The sequence below is a fragment of the Quercus lobata genome, chromosome 6, assembly GCF_001633185.2.
Source record: "Quercus lobata isolate SW786 chromosome 6, ValleyOak3.0 Primary Assembly, whole genome shotgun sequence".
In the NCBI taxonomy this organism is placed as follows: domain Eukaryota; kingdom Viridiplantae; phylum Streptophyta; class Magnoliopsida; order Fagales; family Fagaceae; genus Quercus; species Quercus lobata.
Genome location: NC_044909.1, coordinates 3,353,341 through 3,370,275, shown reverse-complemented (window position 1 = coordinate 3,370,275; position 16,935 = coordinate 3,353,341). Strand labels below are relative to the sequence as shown.

At 33.8% G+C, this 16,935-nt stretch overlaps 2 protein-coding genes across 2 annotated transcripts; one reads left to right on the top strand and one right to left on the bottom strand.

Annotated features, from left to right (window-relative positions):
• Positions 1–1,015: 1,015 nt before the first annotated feature.
• On the top strand, positions 1,016–7,932 carry LOC115950591 (putative leucine-rich repeat receptor-like serine/threonine-protein kinase At2g14440). Its single transcript, XM_031067795.1, has 9 exons — positions 1,016–1,321; positions 1,420–1,963; positions 2,847–3,301; positions 3,756–3,891; positions 3,981–4,052; positions 4,135–4,203; positions 4,475–4,546; positions 7,253–7,324; positions 7,406–7,932. The coding sequence occupies exons 1-9, from the start codon at positions 1,237–1,239 to the stop codon at positions 7,443–7,445; spliced, it is 1,545 nt and encodes a 514-aa protein (XP_030923655.1). The 5' UTR covers positions 1,016–1,236; the 3' UTR covers positions 7,446–7,932.
• A 461-nt stretch (positions 7,933–8,393) lies between these two features.
• On the bottom strand, positions 8,394–9,600 carry LOC115950707. The gene has a single exon (XM_031067937.1). The coding sequence runs from the start codon at positions 9,493–9,495 to the stop codon at positions 8,788–8,790; it is 708 nt and encodes a 235-aa protein (XP_030923797.1). The 5' UTR covers positions 9,496–9,600; the 3' UTR covers positions 8,394–8,787.
• Positions 9,601–16,935: the final 7,335 nt, after the last annotated feature.

The following is a 16,935-nucleotide window of genomic DNA, read 5'->3' as shown; positions in this document are numbered from 1 at the left end:
CTTTAGGTTGAAATAACTGTTCTTCTTTAATAAAGTTCTTAGTTTTTCTTCTCCACACACACACACACACACACACAATAATTTAAAAAATGTCTTTGATCCTATCATGACACACACACACACGTCTAATTTAAAAAATGTCTTTGATCCTATCATGACAAATGCTTAGAAGTTGTCAAATAAAAAACTTCAAAATGATTAAATCTTATATTTTAATAGTGTATTCACAACATATCATTTATTCAAGGAGGTAAATATAAACCTCATTAATCAATAATACGGTAAAGGACAAAATTGAGCTCCAAACAAATTATAATTTGAGGCTATTTTTTTAAACCCATTAAAGCATTCACATCAAGTTTCTAAAAAAAATATATATATATATATATATATTTTACTCGGTAAAAAGTTATTTATTTTATCAACTCACTTTACAATATATATAAATATATTTTACACTCTAAAAAATATATTTCTCTCTCTTGTCTCCCATCTCTCTCTTCTAACCCCTAACAAAATATGATATTTTCCTATATTTAAGAACCTACAATTTATAGTTACTAAGATCCCGTTTGATACGCGAGTTCAAACACATATTTTCAACTTTTAAACAATATTACAAATATTTCTATATAATTTTTTACCTACATATATTTCAAAAAAACTGAAAATTATTATTTAAATACACATATCAAACAGTACTAAACTTTTTTAGCAATAACCACTGAATAAGACAAAACTATTTATTTGTATTAATCTAATAAATCTAATAAGACAAAACTAAACTTTTATTTTTTTTTTTCCAGTAGGTAAATGAAACTTTTACATCTCCAGATTTACAACAGCGAGAGAGAACTGTAAAAACCTTTAAACCAACCACCAGCGGCCCCCAAACAAGAACAGAGCAACGGCTCCATTCCATTTCCTTTACTTCACCTAACGCCCAACTGAAAAAACCATTTAAAAAAGAAAAAAAAAAAACATTAAAATGTATAAATACCAACTACTACTTGACTCGGCCCTTGTTTTCCCGCGTCATCCCCACCACGTACCCCTTATACCTTCCTCTTCCCTAACTCCACATTCCCTCTCTCTCTCTCCTATTCCTTGCTTGCATGTTCTACCAAAGTAGACCCATTCAATTTCAAACCCACCAAATTAACCCAAACTACTACCAAAATAAAATTCAATAAACCAAACCAAATCTTCCCATTCTCACATGCCTATCTCTCAACCATGTCTTTCCTCTCCCTCCTTCTCCTCCTCCTCTTTTCCTTCCTCCCCCTCTCCCTCTCTCAACAACAACCTCCACCCCCTAAAGGTAATTCAACTCACACGTCCTGGTGTTTTTAAAGGAGATATTTAGGGTTCAAATTATCATAAATTGTAACTACTTTTTTTGTTCTTTTTGTTTTTCAGGTATTTTGATTAACTGTGGGGCCACCGAGGAGTCGACAATTGACGATCGAGAATGGTTACCGGACACCGATTTCGTGTCCGGTGGGACCTCGAAAAACCTGACGATCCCGGTAACCGTCCCTACACTCGCCACCGTCCGATCGTTTCCTCTCCGCCTTCACACCAAATACTGCTTCGTCGTCGAAGTTTTCCGCTCCGCGAAGTACGTAATCCGAACCACCTACTTCTACGGAGGAGTCAACGACGGCCATGGCTCCCCGCCGGTGTTCGATCAGATGGTGGACGGGACTTTCTGGAACGTCGTGAACACCACCGTGGATTACGCGAACAACGCGGCGTCGTATTACGAGGGCGTCTTCGTCGCGCAGGGAAAGACTATGAGTCTGTGTATCGGTTCCAATAAGTATACGGATTCGGACCCGTTCATTTCGGCTTTGGAGTTCTTGATAGTTGGGGATTCGCTCTATAATACCACGGATTTTGGCAATTTTAGCCTCAGCTTGGTTGCGAGGAACAGTTTTGGATATTCTGGGCCAATTATTCAGTATGTGAAAGCCTTTAATTTGTGATTCATGTGCTTGTTTCTGTTTTAATTAGCATTTTTTTTTATGAGATATCAGTTCTAGAATTTTTTTTTTTTTTTTTTTTTTTTTTTGTGTGTGTGGATAAATTCGATAGTTATAAGAGGAAAAGGGGGCGAAAACTAGGAAGTCAGGAAGTGTCAGTTGAACTACGAGCCTTGTGATATAAGACTATAAGTTCTAGCACTATTGATATAGGAAGAAAGTAGAGTTTTTAACTAAAAAGCTATTTAGCCATTTGAGGGTTTGGTACTGGATTTTATAAAGCATAAACATTGAAATGTAGAGCTTTTCATAAAGCACCCAATTTTAATATTAATCTTAAAGTTGAAATCAATTTTAAGGAAGTCCCCATTAAAGCTATTTAGTAAAATTGTCAAACGTTTAGCAATTTTAAGGCTCTTAAAATCAATTTGACACCTCTTCAAAAGGAGAACTAGAGAAGTCATTTGTATATGTCAAATAATAATTAAAAATGGTGAATTGTGGGGCTTTTCCCTAAATGCTCCAAGTTTCAGCTTTAGCCTTAAGGCTGACAAAAAAAGCTTTAAGGACATTTTAAACTCTTTAGCGAAACTGTCAAACTTTTTGTAATTTAAGCTAAAAAAGAGTGTTAACCACTTAAAGTACTTTTGAACCCCTCTTAAAGCAAAAATGGACAGGCCTAATATCTCTTCATTTAGCAGATAATTTGTTATGTCTGCAAAGAAGTGACAATTCAAAACTAGCAACTCATGAACTGGATATGGTGCTTATTTAACTTTTAGGTTGTCAATTCATTTGTTCAGTTTTGCTTGCGTATTCTTTATCATCTTATGCTTAAGTGTGATAATTTGGTATTGCCAGGTATCCTGATGATCAATTTGATCGGTTTTGGGAGCCATCAAGAGATAATGATTCTACAGTATCAGAAAACAGAAATATATCTGTTTCTGGTTTCTGGAACGTTCCTCCTCTAAAAGTATTCGAGGCAGCTCTGACAACTACCAAAGTACAACCCCTGGTGTTGAATTGGCCTCCAGCATCCCTTTCAAACTCAATGTACTACATTGCTCTTTACTTTGCAGACGACCGTAATTCGAGCTCAAGGGTGTTTAACATAAGCATAAATGATGTGCCATATTACCGTACTTTGAATGTCACTCCAGCTGGTGCTTGTGTCTTTGCAACCCAGTGGCCTCTTCGTGGTCCTACAAAGATAACTTTGACCCCTGCTGTGGGTTCAGACATTGGTCCTCTGATAAATGCTGGAGAGATTTTTGAAGTGCTAGATCTTGGGGGAAGAACTGCTACTCGAGATGGTATGTTTACTTCCAAATAGCATCTTTTATAAAGGCAATGAAACTGGATTAATTTCTAGTCAGTATTCAGGTTATTTCATTGATGAGCCCAGCTAAAACATACATGGCCAAACAAAGATATAGGAAAGTGTGTTTTGTAATTGGTGTTGAAAAAAAAAAGTGGGAAAAATAGTTTAATCATATTCTCTGCATTACACTGGATGGCATTTTTTAGTTATGCCTAAGCCATTGGCTGTGGCTCACCTAAGCAGTGTCCTATCAAGTTAGTGGTACAGAAAATTAATCTGGCCTAAATAACAGCTTCCTTTGAGACAAGTGAAATGTGTTTGACCATAAGGTGCTTGGTTGATTCCTCTCTCACAACACAACCTCTTTAAACATTGTTCAGTACGCTTCATATGAGGATTTTCAATTACATGATTTTTTTAAAGGGGAACTGTATTTCTTTTCACAGTTATTGGTTTGTCAATGGTAAAAAAGAGTCTCAAGAATCCTCCACTTGTTTGGAATGGTGATCCTTGCATGCCCCGCCAGTACTCTTGGAGTGGCATTACTTGCTCCTATGGTCCCCGGATCCGTGTGATCTCCTTGTAAGTGAGACTTGACTTGCTGTCTCACAATAATTTGTATAGTTTCTTTTGTATTCCTTAAAAGGCTTACCATTTCCTGTTGTCTCCAGAAACCTGACAAGCATGGGCCTCTCAGGATCACTGTCTCCTAGCATTGTCAATATGACGGGATTGACTAACATGTAGGTTTTCAGTTATAAATTTTTTGATTAATGAAATTGAGAGGTATGGATTTGATGATTGACGATTTAATGCTATTAACAGATGGCTTGGGAATAACAGTTTGACTGGACCTATTCCTGATCTCAGTTCATTGAAGATGCTAGAGACATTGTAAGTTGTGAGGGTTTGGGTTATTTTTTATTTAATCTCTGCCTATTGTCATTTGTGATTGAGCTCATAATTGCATATAAAATTATTGCCACTTGAGCCTCATTCTCAGTTCATTGAAGGAATTCATTTTCCTCCGTCAGTTGTGTATGTGATAACTATTCCATTGTGTGGATTGTATTATCAGAATGCTTAGAACCTGAGACCTTTTCATGTGATTATTTATTTAGAAATTTTGTTTCTTTTCTCTAATTCAATACTGTTTTCCTTTAAGGCATTTGGAAGACAATCAGTTTAGTGGATCTATTCCCTCATCACTTGGGGACATTGAAGGCTTGCGTGAACTGTAAGTTTTATTCTGCAATATTTTTTTCTTTTCCCTCTCCTAATCAGTGCATGCATGATAGTTTTTGTTGATTTACTGTATATTTCATTGTACTTTCAGTACTTCTCTTATGTGATGGATGTAGTTCCATCCAAATCATGTTAAAACAGTATAATTATAATTGTTCTGCTCCTACTTATCAAAGTTATGAACTTATAATCACCATTACAAAGTCCTAGGAAGTACTGTGATAAAAATTTCTAGGAGAACTAACTTTGATCAGATTGAGTATCACTTATCAACAACATCAACATGAATATCTTTAAACTCTTTTTTTTTTTTTGGCAATGATACGAGAGAGATTTATTATCTACTGGCATATCTTATTCCTGCTCTTTTTTTTTTTTGGGGGGGGGGGGGGATAATAAATTACAAGATTAGGAACGAATCTATCATTAAGTTAGTTTTGGTTTGATATAAGGATGGTGAACTATTTTAATTCTCATTTTCTTTGGTACTTTGACCTATATCTAATTAAACTGAACAAAGCCTTCACTCCAATTAATTTGGATCAGCTCTGTCTATCTTCCATTAACCCAACTATCCATGATCTATATATCAATTCGCTCTAAAGTATACTGTAATCTTACAACTCAACTATACACAAGTCAACAAGTCTTAAGTCTCAACTAATTGGGATCAGCTATATAAATCCTTCTTCTTCTTTTTCTGATTAATTGGAGCTCGTATTAAAGTTAGTATTGTTTTTTGAATCTTTACTGATCATATTGTTTCTAATTGCTTCTACCCACATCATTACCACACCTCTTTTTATGTTCTTTAGTTTCTTAAAGAGAGAGAGAGAGAGAGAGGACTTTGAAAGTTTGAAAGCACAATCTTGGTGATCCTTTGTGCCCATCATAGCCTTAACATGCCCAAGCCCATCTAGATCACACTTTTTACTTGATAGGAGCTCATACTTTGTATTTCCTTTTTGATGCCTTCCACGATGATACATCTAACAGCACACTGAAGAAATCTCCTAACAATGTCAGTGTCAGATTCATCTATTTCCTCTGAGGCTTCAAGGGGCAGTATAGACAACACTTAGAAGCATTGTATTTTTGTTAGTGAGGATTGGTGAAACTTGGGATGTTCTATTGTTTTCTTATCTGACTCTTAGATTCAATTTGCTAGCAATTATAGATATAATATGGTGGCTGTCCCCAGCGCTCCACTGCACTCTATGAGAGAGCACCCTTGTCAACTTGTTGGGACTTGGAAAACGACTAGAATACCCCTTTCAGTTCAAAATAATGGGATTGAATAACCTATACTTATAGATTGTTATTGAGCACTGGATTGTCCAAGGAATTGCTGCTTAAAAATTTAACTTTATTCAAGGAATGGATTATGTTTATATAGGCTTTCAAAGGAACTAAAGGTGCCTCTGTCCACTAATATACATATTTGCAATATCTCTGACCATTTGCTTTTAGCCAAGTGGCCTGAGTATATATATTATAATTCACTAAATATGAGCTGGGAAAGGTGGGATACTAGAAGCCTTGAGGGTCCTAAGGAATCCAAAACTCACTTGTTCCCCTGTTGGATCTGACCTTAAATCATTGGTTTTTCCTTTCATTTTAGTATGTCAGTTTACACAAAAAAGACAGGATTAAAAAATCTTGGTTGAGTTTTGTAGTTTTAGGTTGGAGTACTGGTATGTTTGAAATGACAACTTAGAATAGGCCTTTGTTTAATTGGAATTGAGACAGTTTCATTGTATGAGATCTGTAACTTATGTTACAAATGAGCGACAAAATAAAATAAAATAATGATGGAAAGTCTAAGGAAAAAAAATTGTATATGACTATATGTTCCATATTGAAATATGGTAATTTCATTCCTAATATACATATATAATATATAGAATCTCCTCTTACCCATTAATTGGCTATCAAATAACCTTCTACATGTATTTTAATCACATGACTTTTAAGTAATTTAACTAAGACGCATGACTTCTAAATAGGTAAGTACACGCAAATACTCATTTGAATCACCATGTATTGGGTTGAATAAACTTTCCTCCAAATCAATTTAGAGGAAAATTCTATCCTAATACATACATGTGTGCGTGTGTGTGTGTTATCTTGTGATTACCTATATATATATATATATATATATGTGGTGCTGCCCAATTTTAAGAAGATTGGATCCTTGAACTTGATCTACTTCACATGATTTATTTTACCCATATCAGAATGAGAACTGACAATCACAACTAAAACATTTGCTTTTTTTATTGTGCTGTAAATTACATCTGGATACTGTAGGATTTCCATGTTTGATCTGTCTTATTTGTTGGAGGGTGGCAATCACATTTTATCTCATGGTCTGTGCTTTGTTTGTATGATTGAGCAATTCCCTTGTTTACTGACATGGAATAAATAATCATTAGCTCACATAATTGTTAATGCTACCAGATGTAAATTTTCACCTTTATATTTTAAAACTAAATTTCAATAAATTATTATGCTAATTTATTCTTTAATTTCTGGAAATTTTTTCATATATGCTTCTGACACTGCCATTGAATGAAAACACTATTAGACATTGATTTGATTCCTTTTTTTTTTTTTTTGGTCTTTATATTAATGTTCAATTAAAAAAAATGTGGCAACTCTAATTATTGATGTTCCTGACCTAGTTCCTGTCTTTCAGTTTCTTACAGAACAATAATCTGACCGGTACAGTTCCAAATAACCTTAAAGATAAACCTGGACTGAACCTTAGGTAAGTTTGAACATCCTCTGGTGTTATTATACATATCTTATCCACCGCCATTTATGCTGATTGTTTAAATTTGATTATCAGGACTTCTGGAAATAATTTTGAATCTCCCCCACCTTCTTGAGCAAGTATGTGTATGGATCCAATGGTAGAGTTGACTTGGCTGCTTTCTCAAGAAACTTGATTCAGATCATTCATTTGTATATAGATACATTCCGTAAAAGAGCTGTGTCACATTTTGTTTTACAAATTTTGATGGAAGTTCTTTATTGCAAGCTCTCCAACTGTGAAATTGAAAGTTCTGCATACTTAGACATCTGTAGCTGGGGGCTCTTCAAAGCAATTTGAATACTTGAAATGGTTGTTCATAGTCAGTCAGTCTGATTCTTTTTTTCTCAGTAGGATTGGATCATGCTTTCAAAATTCATGTAATTGTCCATATAGTCATTTCTTATTCTTTTAGATATACTTTTTCTTGTTCTGATAGTGTATTATGAGCTATTCTTCTTCTCCTTCTTCTTTTTCCCTCTCCCCTGTGGGTGTACCGTGTACAATGAATATTGTTCATGTTTTTGTACCTACTAAAAAAATTAATTCATTTTTTTATATAACGTGGTTTGGTTCTATATATGCCCTCATTTTAACTATAGCTGACTATTTTCTCAATTGCTTCGGTTGTCACTTGGTTGTTAGTTGTTAGTTGTTACCTTTGGCATCTAACTTTCATATTTGTGGGTCGTTGGGGGTGTTTTTGATGTTCATATCCCTGAATTGTTCCAATTTTGCTGAATGTCCCTAAAGGGGCATTTGACATTAATGCCTCAAACCCTTCCAGTTTCAGATCCGGCGTTTAAAAAATTAGGGGGTTGCTATGATCTTACTCTATTGATTTAAGATACTAACTCCTATTTTAGCTTTGCAGAATCATCCATGACCTTCACTTTGCAAATGATATTAAAATGGTTAGACAATATTTAAATTCCTGAAAGATACTCGAAAGTTGGAACTGTATACTAAGAAGTCCAATAATCAATAACATAGCTCTCTCAATTCCATTTCACAATTCATAAAGGACAACACTCGATCCTTATATGGCCTTCAGACCCTTACCAAAATAAAGTACACAGTTTGATATGTCTCCATGTGAGACCCACCATTTCACAGACCTGCACAGCATCTATCATGATTTCCCACTTCTTATATTTCAGAGAGACAGAAAAATGTGCTTCTAGGCGATGCAATAAGAAATGCAACTAAAATTACTTGATTAATATAATCGAACAAAAAGAAAAGGTCAGCATTTACATTGTCATTCTTCAGATCCACAATAACTCACCATAATTAACATTAATCTAAACACAAAAACAGAGAAAAATTTATAATGAAATAAAAAGAAATGAGACTGATGAACATATATGACAACTCTGCAGAGATCAGATGGAACTTCAGCTACCACTTTCTCATCCTCACCTATCTAATCTTCCCTTCCTTAGTGGAAACAAAGGTGGCAATGCACTGTTCTTCATTTGTGTGCAAATTGGGACATTGATCATAGGCCTTATTCTAATACTAGCTGACCTTGTCCTCTCCAACCCTTTCTTTATCCTCTTCACATGCTTCTCTCTATTCCCTGACCCTCCCTTCCCTTCATCTTTTGTAGCTACATCAGCAAGTGAGGTAGCTGAAGATGATGATGATGAGGAAGAAGAAGATGGTGATAAAGAAGAAGCGCGTTGCTTCTTCAACCTTAATAGCTCTTTCCATAAAACAGTGCACTTAGGTGGCCTTGGTGATGGGTCATCATCAACAAACCAATTTACCCTAGTACTCTCCTCCTTGTTCACCTCTTTTTCCTCTTCGTCTTTCGCTTTGAGACTGATCTTGTTGAGCTTTTCTGAATGCTGCATTTGCCAAAATGGAAGGAGCTTCCCTTCAAAGAAAAGCTCATCAGCAGTTAACATTGCATGGCTACTTGCATTGCTTGAGAGGAATTCAAAGTCTCCATTTCTTGCTTTCTCTATCTCCATGCCTTCACCTTTTTCAACCTGCAGAGAGTTTGGGCTAATGGAGATGAAGTTTTTCTCATCCAGAAACTCTGCAGAGAAAGAAATCCTGGGACTTGAAGTTGGCTCAATGGATCTAGAGTTAGTTTGAACAGTTTCTAGGGAGACCATCTTGGTTGTTTTTGGATCAGGGAATAGGGAATAAGGTTGTGTAGTTGGCTAGCTAGTAGTTTGATCAGGTTTGTGAGATATGTGATTTATAAAGCGAACGAGATGCTTTAGTGCTTTTCTATTTATTTTTAATCTCTTTGTTTTGTTGTTGTAGTAAAATTTTGGACGGTGAGATTATAAATAAATTAAGTGGTCTGGTTAAGGCGAAACAAGTGAGCTAAGGTAGTGTTTAGAATATAGGAACAGCACATGGACACTTTGGGAACTAAAGACAAAAAAGGTTTTTAATTACCATTGTTCTGTATACGATTCTAAACAGTCTGTTCTCTTTTTCTTATTCTTGTTTTTGTTACCAAGAGAAGAAGTAGAAAAAAGGAAATTTTTCCTAGTTTATGGCAGGGAAGGGAGAAGTATAATACATTATTTTAAAGGGAAAAAAACTAGTGCACATAGTGTGTTTTACACACTGAAAATTATTTGCCTACACTGTGTGCAATAAACACTGCCTTATTTTAAAAGAGAGAATTGAATCATAGACGTTTTCATTGATAACACTAGAAAATGTCATGTAAACTATGTTTTTGTGGAGAAGAATAATACGTATATCATAATGAAAAAGATAGATGGTATTATGATGTTGTCGTGGTGCATGAACTATCTTGTTTCTATGGTCTAAAACATGCAAAGAGTAAATGACACACCTGGCTGTTACTGATTAGGGTAGGAAAAGTAAAAAAACACAACATGAATATGTTATGCAGATGAATGAATCAGTAATAGTTAATACAGGTCGCGTTGATTTATTTTGTCCTGACTTGAACAATGTCTCTCACATTAAATTGATTGCATTGATTGGGTATCTTTTCTTGTTGTAATTGAAAACACTGCTAGTGGATATGAGATTTACAGACAGGGAGGGATTACTAGGGTGACCAATATTTAAATCAGGCTATCTTCTAGCTTAGTGGCAGTTGATTATTCAATTTGCATTAGTCAAATAGATCAGCTTTGTTAGTTTGACTCCCCTGCTAGGAGGGAGGGATTATAACATGGGAGGAGTTCCTAGCATGTGGTCACATGAGAGTAATTTCTTGCCATGTGAGAACTGAATCAATGAAATATAAAGCATACCCTTAATAACCAAGTTGCCCTTTGGAAGAGCCTTATAATTGTAGGTACATATGTGTGTGTGCGCCCCAATGGGGATGGGTTTTCATGTCATTTGAGAAAGTTTACAAGTGGTAGATATCATGTTAGTTTCTTGAAAAGCTTCCATAAAGATTTGGTAGCTCTAATTAAGTCTAGACAGCTAATGAACACAGAGTTAATCTTTTGATTATTATATATGGGTTGTAATTTGATTCTTTATTAGCACATTATACCGGGCGTTCTGGTCCCTCCAGTGTTCTATAATTGAAGGGAGACAATAATGTTGGAGATTAACAATCTGACTAGAAAACAAAATTGAACATGTAATACACAAGTTAGGCTAAGACAACCTTCTGATTGATCAGCTAACCCTTTCAAATAGCCGAGGCATGAGAGCTGTATTAACAACTTTGGGAGTAATAATCTTTCTGTCTTCATCAGGGTTTAGATAAATTTATATAAGGGGAGGATTAGCTCCTCATTATGTAGCTCATTCTTAAGACCAAGAAAGAGAGTTAGGCTTGATCAATGTAAGTTGCACCCTGATTTTTTTATTACAAAAAACTTAACACAAAATTATGGGCTTACAAAATATAATAACTTACATTGATTAGTAAACATCATGATCACATGAAGAATATGAAAAGCAAGCACTTCCTAGACAAGCCTACCACAAATCTCTGCCATAATACAAAGCCTAATCCTACTTCCCCAGAAACAACCTTATGAAGAAGGGCTTACCAAAGTACACAATGTGATAAAATGCATATTTGTAACAAAGTGATAGCATTTATGATCATCATACCAAAGCGATTTTACTTTTACTTTGCTGGCACGGGTTTCTGTATTACAAAAAGTAAGCAAGTTTTTAGTTTGAAAATAAATAATTTGTTTGGTGAAAGAAGAATAGAACTCAAAACTGGGCTTGATAGCCAGAACATTAATTACGTAAAAAGAAATTAATTCTTTGGATCTATTAAATGGAACAAAGTAGCTAATGAATTTTCAATCAATATGAAGAATTTGTGGCATTTCCAAAACCAAGGGGAATGCAATTAAAATCTTTTTTATTTATTATTTTTTTGCTGTCGAGTAAATATATCGAGGATTCTTTAGAGATGAGTTCAAGATCCAATTACAAGTAAGTCATAAGGTGTGTCATCAATGCCATAGCATTTTGGGCTCTGAAATTAAACAAATGGGACCCTATAGAATTGAAGACAATTAGTACCATCCACATAATAAATTAGTTTTGACTGGTACAGACATGAGTAAAGACTAAAGAGTTTGAGAGACAAGAACTTTTTAGTACCTTCTGATCAGTTCATTCCGTTACTTTTAGGAGAAAGTGGACCACAAATTTTGGTGTTTTGAGCATTTAAAAAAGACGAAAGCTGAACTGTAGCACTGTGCACAATTTAAGAGGTAGCAAGTGACCCGGGAAAGACTCCAAGGCATAGCAATGTGGCTAAACTGTACAGCAGTGGGGGGGCCATAGACCATTTTATTACTTTAAAGAGATGGAGAGAGTTAAGTCTGGTTTCATGCAATGCCAAGCTGGTAATCATGATCACTTGGTTTTATATGCTATCTATGTCCAGTAGCTGTTTGATATGAGAGAGAGAGTAGAGAGGTGTGTGTGTGTTTTGACCATGACCAACTTTTTGGCAATTGAAGTATGTTGGGGGTGACCATATTCGAGCAGAAGTGTAGAAAGTTGATTGAATCAACTTGATGGTCTAAACTAAAGGTACAGAATCATAATTGCTTCTGCTTATTAGTTTAGCATTTTCAGTCCTTTAAGTTAGTGATAACTATGATATTAATCTACTAAAAGGTGAGGTTTGAATTTGATTTGTAGATATAGGTCTTAACATTCAGGACAGTGGTTGGGCTATCTACTACTCTATTAAGTTATATTTTTTCGTCTTCTTTTTTATAAGGTGTCTTTTCTTCTTTATATGAGAGAGAGAGAGAGAGAGAGAGAGAGAGAGAGATTATCACTGCATGAGTTGTTGTGTTCTAAATTAATAGCAAAACATAGGTGTAGTTACTTAGGCCATATTATTTAGGTTTCCTAATTAAATTCAATCATATGTTTGCATCAACTAATATGAATCAAGCTATTTAAACTTCTTGTTTGTTTATTTAGCAAACTAGTCAAATCAAGCTTGGATTTAAGTTAGGCTATTAAATTCAACTTCAAATTTGACAATGTGATTGTGAACAAGTTTATGAATATGAGGCTTGATTTATACACACACACACACATATATATATATATATATATGTGATACCAAGTATATAAAAGTATATCTTATTATTTGATGTCAAGTATCTCTATACTTTCTATATACGCCGATTTCATACAAAGTATCCTTCAAATTATACTTTAATTGTGTGTCAATTTTGTTTACATTCAAATTCATGTATCTAAACTTAAAAAATATATAAAGATTCAACTTGAATTTATTATGCTTCTATATAATAATGCTATGAACGTGTGCAATTTATTTATTAAATAGAAATGTTATATATATGTGTGTGCGCGCATGCATGCGCCTACATATACAACTATTCAAAAGTTCAAAAGTTATAAGTTAGTTATATATTTTTTTTTAACAATGCAATATTTGTGAATCTAATTTTTATAAGTTCATAAACCAAAATCATTATATCTTATTAAATTAAATAATATAATGTCAACTATAGTTTAATTATTAATTAATAATATAAAATTATGAAGTGGTAAACACAATTAGTTGTGTTGTTTATTATAAATGGAGAAAGAATAAGTTACTCAAGTAGTTCGTGAACAAAATTAATCTAGTTCAAAAAGAAAGTAAGTCAAACTTAAATGTGTAATCTAAGTTGGTGATGAATTTGACTTTGACTTGCAATCGAAATAAAATTAAATAAACAAATCTTGAGCAGTTAATTCTCCTGTCAATTCAAATCATTTATAACCATAATTATCTTTCAAAGTTCCACTTGCAGGCATGACGGCAACAACAAGAATTGTTGATGGTAATATACAAAATCCAAACAAATATGTACTAAATTCTTCAATTTTTTTTCTTTTCATCAATATTGACTGTTCAATGTTTGTGTGCATATACACATGGGTTACAACCTAGTGCAGATAGTATTTGGTCATAAGCCTCTTTTCAAAAAAAAAAAAAAACTTAGTGTAGATAGAATTTGATCACAGGTCTCTTTTTTCAATGAGAATAAATTAATTTATTAACTAAAATAATGGGTCAAGGCTTATTGGTAAGCTGGAGGTGCTTGACGATGAACTGGGTTGGCCCATGGAGCATTAAGGGAGAAGGGCCAGCTTCTTGGGAGGGCAGAAAAATAAAATAGTCTTCTCAAAAATCAAAGAGCACTGTCAAGTGTCAAATCCCTATCCGTGTGTTTTTTTTTTTTTTTTCCTTCCTTGTAGCTTATCCCAAAGTTGATTTTAGTACTATATAGAAGCAATGTATTAATATACTATATTTGAATTGCTTTTATTCAGCAAAAAAAAAAAAATTTTGAATTGCTTTGAAATACTCTAATTAGTCCTTTTTATTATTATTTTTATGTTGCTTTCGAGCAGGGCAATTTGCTTTCAAACTCTAGTTATCTATTCTGTTTTTCATTTTGTAAATAAATCAGATATTATACCATCATTAATTATGTGATCAGTTGATCAATATTATAAAAAAAAGACGAATATTATTTCTTAGGTAAATGAGCATAATCTTTTGGTCGTGACCATAGTAACATAATTAGATAAATAGTTTAATTACCATGAAATGATCAAGCTTAGTTACCCTATTTATTAATTTCAATAGTTAATGCTTGAGACATATGTCTTATAACACTGTTTCAATACCCCCAAAAAAAAAAAAAAAAATCATCTTATAACACTTATTTATGTTGCATATATAGATATAGACAAAACTTAGATACAGTACTTTATGTGCTATTTCTTTAGTTCTCCTCTTAAGATTCAACTATATGGCTACTTAGCTAAAAAATACACTTCCCTCCTATGAAAAAAAATCTACATGGCTGAATTTTAAAAGGTGAACCTAAGAAATAGCACTTAAGTACTGTACCTAAGTCTTGTCCTATAAGTATATATATGTTAGTTGTAATATGCTAGTAATTATATTGTATGCAAAAATTGGGAGAATGCCCTTCAATATGGTTTGGATCTCGACCTTATTGGAACCGTTATTTTTTCTGTAGATGTACATTAAATCAATTGATTCGTCATGGTAGAGAAGAGCATGCTTCACATATTGCACTGCCCTTCATACAAGGTTATCCTTAGATGATGTCTTTAGATGATCTCTTTACCATCAGCATGAACATAAAATCAAATTCCACTTTGGGTTTTCTGGATTATTATTACATTCCATATGAAGAATTATTTGTAGGATTTTTTTAAACATCAAGTTAAATGTATTTACAGTCATTCACTATGAATGTGATCCAGTATACTATACATCCCCATAATTATTAATTGCTTTGCACAATTTAACCATTCTTTCCATCTCTCTTCGACCTATTATTGCAAAACAAAAAGTTATAGAATGCAATTACCACAAGAATAATGCATATGAATAATAATATGATCCAAGACAAAGGACAACATTATGCACTATGCAATACTGCTCCTGCACATGTTACATTATGATTATGGAGAATTACTGATAAAATGTACCAAAGGGAGACAGTACAAGACATCTTGACACAAACCTTGAGTAGCTTATCACAGCAATTCGTCTGCAACCCCAAGTAGATGCTAGTCTATAAGATAGCTATCTTATAGACTAGCAGCTACTTGGGGTTGCACTTTTCGAAAGCTGATGGATGCTAAATGACCAAAATTTTGCCAAGCTAGCCCACATTGAATTACTTTCAATGGCCTAGCAGATTTATCATGTTTGGTCTAAGTATATTGTGTAACTTCTTCATCGTTGCATCAAGAGTTGACAAGTGATTATTCAGCAAAAAAATCAAAAAACAAAAAACAAAATTTAAAAGAGTTGACAAGTGGCTAGGGAACAACATGAACTGGATTAGATTTGATTGAATTGGTTTTGAAAATTAAGTTTCTTTTAGCCGAATTTAAGTTGGTTATGGACTTATATAGGCCAAAATGTGGATAGACTACTTTCGTGTAAAATATGTAGCAAAATGCCCCTATTTTAAACTCGATTTTTTGAAAATCGAGTTATAGGTAATCGAACTTTAAAAAAAAAAAAAAATTACATGGAACTCATGTTCCATGTAGTTTTTTTCAAGTAACTCGATTTTTGCAAAATCAAATTTTTCATTGAAATTTGATTTTCTAAAAATCAAGTTTCAAAATAGGAGCATTTTCGTAAATAGTTTCAGAACAGGAGCATTTTACTACATCTTTTGGGTGAAAGGGTAAAGGCCCATTTTTGCCGACTTATTCAGTGTATCATCTACCTTCTTCCTTTTTTATGATTTTTTTTTCTTGTTTTTGTAATTTCTCTTTTTGTTTTTTGCTTTAGTAATTCCAAACTTGTTAATAGTGTAAATTCATAACATTCCAATGTCTCATCATCTTTTTTTTCTTTTTCCCTCTACCCTTTCGTTTTCCACCTAATCATTGGATTTGAACCATGACGTTCAATAATGGAAGGACCGAAGGAGACGGGAGGAAGTGAGGGAAGAAGGGATTTTGAGTTTGAGTAATGTCACGCTACAATTTTATATCAAATTTACAATTTGATATGTAATTAGTCACAAAAAAAATATATATATATATTTATATCATATTATTGAAGACTGAGTTTGTGTGTCCGAATTTGGTAAGGATTTGATGAAAAATTTATATTTTACACCATCCAATAAGAAATTGCCACATCAATATTTTACTTAAAATTCAATACATCATATTACACCTAATAACATCTCAATAAATTTTCAATTTGGTTAGATTTATATATGGTGTGGGGCCCAATAATTTAAGGACCAAGCCCAATTGCTCCTGGAAAATCCGAAGGCCCAGTCCGAGGAGAGCTGTGGCCCAAGCTCTACAGTACAGAGCACAAAACAATTTTGGAAGGCAGCCGAGGACAGTTTGGTCCTTGGCAGATCCTGAATCCCACCAAAATGAAGGGGTAAAACTGGTATAGGGACGAATTTGTAAGGAGATCCAAAATATCTTGGGGAAGTTATCCTTACTACCCTTCCAGATAAGACCCAACACATGACAGAGCCGTACTCTGCAGCCTTATCAACCATACCCAACAATTCTGGGAT